This window comes from Grammomys surdaster, unplaced genomic scaffold (assembly GCF_004785775.1).
Source record: "Grammomys surdaster isolate TR1022 unplaced genomic scaffold, NIH_TR_1.0 126198, whole genome shotgun sequence".
Taxonomy (NCBI): Eukaryota; Metazoa; Chordata; class Mammalia; order Rodentia; family Muridae; genus Grammomys; species Grammomys surdaster.
The window spans coordinates 1,745,777-1,753,082 of NW_021621003.1; the positions used below are offsets into that span (position 1 = coordinate 1,745,777).

At 41.2% G+C, this 7,306-nt stretch overlaps 1 protein-coding gene across 2 annotated transcripts in view; it reads right to left on the bottom strand.

Moving 5' to 3' along the window:
- Positions 1-7,306, bottom strand: part of Tmem260 (transmembrane protein 260) — a 60,612-nt gene that overhangs the window by 27,236 nt on the left and 26,070 nt on the right. For both annotated transcript variants that reach the window (XR_003710162.1, XM_028758589.1), the window contains exons 6-8: positions 5,556-5,735; positions 3,082-3,122; positions 112-195 (exon numbers count right to left, since the gene is read on the bottom strand). Coding sequence is in view for 1 of the 2 variants with exons in the window: in XM_028758589.1 (XP_028614422.1) it covers positions 112-195; positions 3,082-3,122; positions 5,556-5,735 (305 nt within the window). In the remaining variant the exon portion in view is untranslated. The remainder of the gene's footprint in view (positions 1-111; positions 196-3,081; positions 3,123-5,555; positions 5,736-7,306) is intronic.

Below are 7,306 nucleotides of genomic sequence, written 5' to 3' on the forward strand. Positions count from 1 at the left end.
GCCATTTATTGTAAACATAAGGAAATGCTGGCAGCACTCTATAGTGATATATAAAACACAGATTCGACAAGAGGACACGGGAAATGCAGCAACAAAGGGGGCATCACTCACTTTCTAACTAGACATATATTCGCCCAAACTGCAAGAGCTTGGATATTGAATGAAAGTTCGGTCTTCATATTTATTATCTGTGAACTGAAAAACAAAACAAAGTACTTTATTGTTGGCATAAAAGAAGTTCAGTAAATTTCAAACAAATTATTTTACCAATAATACATTCAATTATACACTGAGATGCTCTAAGGACTATGGTCATATTTAAAATTTTTTTTCTTCCTTCAAATTTTGAAAGGGGGTAAGACATATCACTGAAAAAGCCCAACAGTTCTAAGACGCTCTCTGACCATCATCACACTTGGCTCTCAGCACGTGATTTAGGACTGACACAACGCAGAGTAGAAGAGCTTCCTAATGGCTCAGGGGAGAAGTGACTTTGAACTTTAGCTGCTTTCTGCTGTCACTGGCAATTTAGCAACTGGAATAAAAACTAATCTTAGTTCTTTTCTGAAGACTCAGTTATGAAGGGACAAAGGGCTGAGAGAAGGACTCTGTCATTCTTTCTGGGTTTCCTTCTTTCTTAAGCAGTTTCTTTCTTTTCTATAGTATTTATTTTGGGAAATGTTTAAGAAATGTGTTCCTCTTATTTTGTATAACTGAGCTAAATTCTCCTGTTAGCTAGCAAGCAGTGTCAAGTGCTAAGTCCTAAAATCGGCACACTAATTTCTATAAAAAGAAATAGGTCTACACACTATGGAAAATTCATTCTCCCTACTGGCAGTTTTCCTGGAGAAAATGCAATGCCGTAATTACTGGAGCCACGCAATGAGCATTTGACTAATGGAGACACAGCCGCCATGAGAAGCTGCCCTCCCTCAGTTACAAACACACAGGAACATTTGATTCTAGTGTGAGGTCTGTTTCTTCCAAAGAAATGAAGTCAGTCTCAGAATTAATTCTTAGAGATCTGCTGCTTAAATGTAAACTCTAAAAGATGTCCATTGCCTAAGGTTAGATTCAGTAATTTCCTTATACAGAATTGCAATTTACAGATTTGCTTGACTGAAAAGGAGACATGATTATGTTTCAACATTTAGGAGGCTTTTCTTGTTAGTTAATTACTCATCTCCTTGACAACAAACCACCAACCTGAAACAAGTTAAGTCCAGAAATGATCTCACTCAGAGTGTGAGGGGGTCTGTCTCCAACCTGCATGATCCACAGTTCATGTGTGGGTGTGAGCGCTCATCTCCTGTGATGCCTTTTTTCTACATATAACACCTAGCAGCTCACATTTAATATAAGTTCCCCAACAGATGAATTTTATACACAACTTAAACAAGCTGGGTGTAAGGTCTAGGTTACTCTTGGAAATTCTTTGGAGTTCACGTGGAACTTGCGAGGGAAAACAGAGCAGTGATTCCGGGGAGGCAGAAGAGGTGAGCGGTGAGTCTCCATGGCGTGGAGCAGAGGCCAGGGAAGCTCAGAGCCGCTGACAAGGGCTGTCTACAGAGGGGACGGGCTCTCTCCACCTTCTCCACATCTCCATAGGAGAAGAGAAAGAAGTGCTGTAAAAGTCTGAGTCAAACATTGAAGGAAACATTGTAAACTAGTTGTGGGAAAAGTAACAACAGCAGAGAAATATTTCCAAAATCTGCTGTAAAGTGAAAACAGAACAACAAAATTGTATATATCTTATGAATCCATTTTTAAAAATTACAAAAGAATGCAAAATATGCACAAAATATTAATGAATTAGTAACAGCGCATAGCTCTGTATGCTGAAATTATTGGTCATTTTCTTACTTTTGCTTACTTGTATTTCAAAAATATCTATGATCATATATCATATTTTGGAATAGGAAAAAAGTTTAAAAACAAAGAATATTGAAGATAGAGGTACAGCAACACTCTGGAGGCTGAGACAGGAGGATTGTTAGTTCAAGGGTAGCCTGGGCTATATACTAAAACTCTAACTCCAAAAAAAAAAAATAATAATAATAATAATAATAAGGGGAGTGAGGCATCTGTTGAGAACCATTGAGCATGGGAGCACAGGTGTATGATTCTAACTAAGGCAGGAGGATTGCTTGTTGCAGGCTGGCTTGGGTTACAAAGCTAGGCCGTTGTCTAAGACAGAAATACAGACAAATGGACAGATAGATACACAGACAAATAAGAGATTGGCAATAGAAAAATAGATACATAGATGGATAGACAGACAGACAGACAGGTGTAGGTAAGTAGGTGGCTGGGTGGGTAGGTAGGTAGTTCTTTCTTTTACATAGTCCAGAGAGTTCCAAACCAAAAATTGAGAGATCACTCCAATGTCATAAAAACTTATTTTTATTCTACAATTTATATTTGAAGAGTTATAATTGGTATTGATAATTTTTGAAGTTGACATGGATAGTTTTCAAATGCCTTAATCTCTGTAGGTTTTAAAGCAAACATTAATCCATTCTTCAAAGAAAACCATTGGTTAATACATATGACATATATTTGCTTAAGCTGGCTCTAATAAGGTTGGATGTTAAAAATCTGAAAGTCAGAAATAAAGCTTACGACAGCCGAAAGGAGTCACAGGAGATAGCACATACACTCAGCTCTTAAGGATTAAATGAGCAGAATTCAAACCAAAATAACAAGAAATTGTTCAAATCGTGATGAATGCAATGCTCCAACAACGTCCCTAAGAGGAAGATAATAGGAAACCATAGGGAAGAGCAAGTCATTTTCAGACACCACCGTACGGGCAATTTTACATGCAGGTGGAATGTGTGGAGTTAGGCCCTGGCCAGGCTCCCACAGCCTCACTGCTGTGATGCGGCTTGCCTCAAGCCTTCTCTTAGTGGAAAGCTAAAGTGCTTGGCCATACAGTGCGCATAAGCAGCCATTAATTGTGGGGGTGAAAACGACTTCTCAGACATACTTCTTAAGAAAGGAAGTAATAAGAAATCTTCCCAAATAATTTGAGATAGCTAATAGAGAATTCATTTACGACAGTTTTGAAATCATACTCACAGCAGTACTGTAGACACGCTCGATCCTACTTCAGATTTAGCCTAAACACAGGAGAGATCATTTGTACAAGCGGTAAGCCGGACCTCTGTGAAATGACTGCATCTGTGATGACCCCGACTTACGGCCTCCACACGTTAAATACACAAGCCAACAGTTTCCGCTAGTCTTTGAAGCTTGCAGCACCAGTGCAAGCTAGACTCAGGCGCCCACTAGGAAGCTTTTAGGAGAGCTGGTTAAAAATCAGTTCAACCGTTCCAGAAGGAATGAGCTGGCCCCCAGAGAACTCACCCTCCTACACGTCTGCTGCAGCCTCTCTGTTCCTAGGGCTTTAATGAGAGTTCACTATAATCTGATAGCTCACATTTCTCAGTAATGCATGGATGATATAAATCTTAAATCTGGAAGTACCCTCCATCTACACTTTCTGAAAATACAACTCGGAGCAATCAACAGACCTGAATTCACATGAAGCATCTGCCATTAAAAAAAAAAAAAAATCTTTGGCTGGGTGATGGTGCAGGCCTTTAATCCTAGCACTTGCGAGGCAGAGGCAGGTGAACTTCTGTGAGTTCAAGGCCAGCCTGGTCTACAGATTGAGTTCCAGACAGGGTAAGGAACTCTCACCAGGGCCACACTGATGGACCCTGTCTTGCATATATTTATTATGCATGTGTGCATAGGCATGACACCATGGCCTACATCTGCAGAAGTCAATTATCTTTTTCTACCACGAAGGTTCTAGGGATTGAACTCAGATCGACAGGATTGGTAGCAAGCACCCTTATCTGCTGGGCCATCTTGCTGGCTTCAATCTACATTTTTATAGACTAAACCAACAGTGAGTAAACAAGAGTATAAATGTAAAGAAATAAACCCCCATATCAAACAGTAACTAACAATTATTACTTTATTAATGTCTTTTATAATGAAACATGTCCTAGATATGATATATATGCATACACACACACACACACACACACACACACACACACACAGAGAGAGAGACACACACATACATACTGTAGCACAGGCTTTGAACCCAGCACCAGGAGGTTGGGGCAGGATAACAGTGAGTTCTAGGCCAGCCTGGGCTCCATGAGGAGACCCTGTCTTTAAAAGCAAACAAAGGAAAAAGGAGATAAAGGAAGGAACCCTCATAGAACCATCAGGAATCCCACAGACCTGCAGGCTCCTTCTTTCCTAATTATTCCTACTTCATCATGTATTTACTTATTCATTCAGACAGCCTCATTATCGCCCGCTGGCCTAGAATTTGTGACCTTTCTACCTCAGCCTGTGTGTCCTCTTACCTGGCCTCGCCTCCACTTTTTAGAAGGCTTCACCATTCTTGCACATAGCCCTGAACAATAATGTCAGTTTTTGAGGTTTGGAATTCTGCCAGTGGTACTGCTCCTGAAATTTATTTTTTCTTTTTAAAAGAAATCTATCTATCTATCTATCTATCTATCTAGTTATTATGTATGTAATGTTCTCCCTACATATATGCCTGTGTGCCAGAAGAGAGCACCAGATCGAATTACAGATGGTTGTGAGCCATCATGTGGTTGCTAGGATTTGAACTCAGGACCTCTGAAAGAGCAGCCAGTGTGCTCTTAACCTCTGAGCCATTTATTTTCTTAAACAATACAGAGAACGAGCCCCATTAGAAACCCCAACAACAGCGCCTATATTACAGTGACCTATCGTCACTTTCCCTTTCTTTTATCCTTTGCTGCGGTTATATTTATCTTCCCCCCACCATGTCTCTGGGAAGCAAGGCCTGATGAGTTTCTTAAGCACAGCATCTCTAATTTATTGTGCTTACATTTTTCTGAGCACAGACAGATTCTGCGTTTAAAACTCAACAGTAACACAGATACTCATCATCAAGCATGTTTTTAAAGAAGGACATCATGGGGCTGGAGAAAACAGCTCAGTGCTGAAGAAAGGACCCAGGTTTGATTCCCAGCACCTACATGATGCTTCACAACTGTCTGCAACTCTAGTACCAGGAGATTCAACATCCTCTTCTGGTCTCCATAAGCAGCGCGCACACACGGTGCACAGATATATGTGCAGGCAAAACAGCCATGCACATAGAAAGAATAATCAAATCTTTAAAAATTGAAAAACAAATGTAAAAAGAAATGTTGAGCCGAATGTGCATTCACATTTACAGTCCTGGCACCCAGGAAATGGAGACATGAGGATATAGGGTACAAGCAAGCCCTATGCTGTGTAATAAGACACTGGCTCATAAAGTTAAAAAAAAAAGTGTGTGTGTAGGGGAGGGAGGTTGTAGGGGGTATGTTCTTGTCACAGTATACTGTACAGGTGAAAAGCCACACTCCATGGGACTAATCTAGTACCTAGAATGACAGTGTATCTGCTGCTCTGTCAGTCATGGCCCAGACTGAGCACTCAAGCATCAACACTTGTTTCCTTCCTTGGCAGGATTTTAAATCTAAGTTTACCAGGCTGAACGTTCCATATTCTTCCCTGAGGAGATGTGTCAGAAACCCACGCAGTGTCGTCTGGTCTCCCCAGGTCCAGCGCGCATGACTGAGGTAGGATGAGACAGGGAGGTAGACATAGGGCAGCAGGCCAGCAGAGAAGGCCAGAGTCAGCCTCAGCAGCGAGCTGAGGTTGAGTTCCTGCACAGGAGACAGCGGGGACATGTTTACTTTGGCCCATTCATCCTGCAACTTCAAAAACACATCAAGGGAAACATCAAATGTGTTTGCTTAAGGCTGATCTCTCAATTTATGTTAAGTCACCACAGAATACTATGTTAAACCTTCTGATTACTGCAGATTACTAGACAATTTCACCAGCCTGAAATCCTTTTTGTGGCAAGACCTAGGTGAAGCAAATATTAGCAAAGATGTATGAGTAGCAAGTGTAGTTCGTGTTTTACATTTAAACCATATCACATGACATGCAGTGTCGCACAGCTGAGATGACCCACTCGATAGCAACTGCTCGTTATTTGTCTCCTAATACTATTTTAAGGCTAATTCACTTCACCACCATCATTAGAAGGGGCTTTAATGTATACTTCATCACAAGTACACAGATTCTTCCCAAGAGCTCTGGATATTTCATTCAAGTGTTTGGTGTAAACAAAGCTAGCTTTTACAGACCGCCAGGGGCATCCATGTTTCTCTATGTTTAGTGGAATTTGCTATTACATGTAACCATGTTATCTGATACGCTCTACCTGGGGGAATCCTTCACCTGTACATTTCTAAAATGATTACAAAGATTAAGTCCTAACAATGTGAATTCTGGAAGTCTAGAGACATTCAAGCCTTGTTTGCCTTACTAAGTGGGAAAGGGGATCTCTTACAAACATCTATACTAGAAACTACCAACTCTTTCCCTTACAAAAACAAGAGATTCATCTGAGAGAATGAATATAAGGGCCAGGACTCAGGACCAGAAGACAAACAAGCAGCAGAGTTCTCTGCATTTTCAAACAAACATCCTTAATTGAAAATGAAGTGTTTGTTATAGCACTGATCTCACTTGTGATTTCTACAGCAGAAACAAGATACACAAAAGCGAAGGCAGGAAAGCAGAAATATCTCATCTGATGACAGGCTCGGCTGTTCTTAAATGCTGGTCTAGGGAAGGGAATGTTTACATTTCTGGAGGCACAGCACATTATAAAGTTGAATTTAGAAGGGAAAGAAGCAGTTGTCATACTGTTTTCCTTTTGTATGAGAAGTAAACAGGGGCAATTAAGTGAAGGCTGTTCCAGATAGACTGGGAGTGCTTCCTTGTCCTCAGGTACACTGTGGTCTCCTGATGGGAACCAAATCTCAATGTAAATACACATACATACCTATGCAAGCATACAGAAGCATGCACACGCACACGCACACGAACACGCACACGTCTATTTACTATAGAGGTTCCTTCGACTTCCCTTCTGCTATTTAACAGAAATGAAAGAGGGGTGTTGAAGAGTCACAATTGTCATCAGTAGCCTACCCGAGGACAGCGTAATAGGTCCTTAGCCCAGGCTCATTGTTAACTCTGAGTCCTGAACACTACACAAATTACATGGCTCCTCTTCTAGTCAACTGACAGGTGTTTTCCAGAGAATAAACCTGTTGCCTCTGCTCAGGTCAGAAGTCAAAGCTAGAGATGGCAGGGGTGCTGCCCTCCCCCATCCAGGTGCCTGCTGCCCTCCCCCACCCAGGTGCCTGCTGCCCTCCCC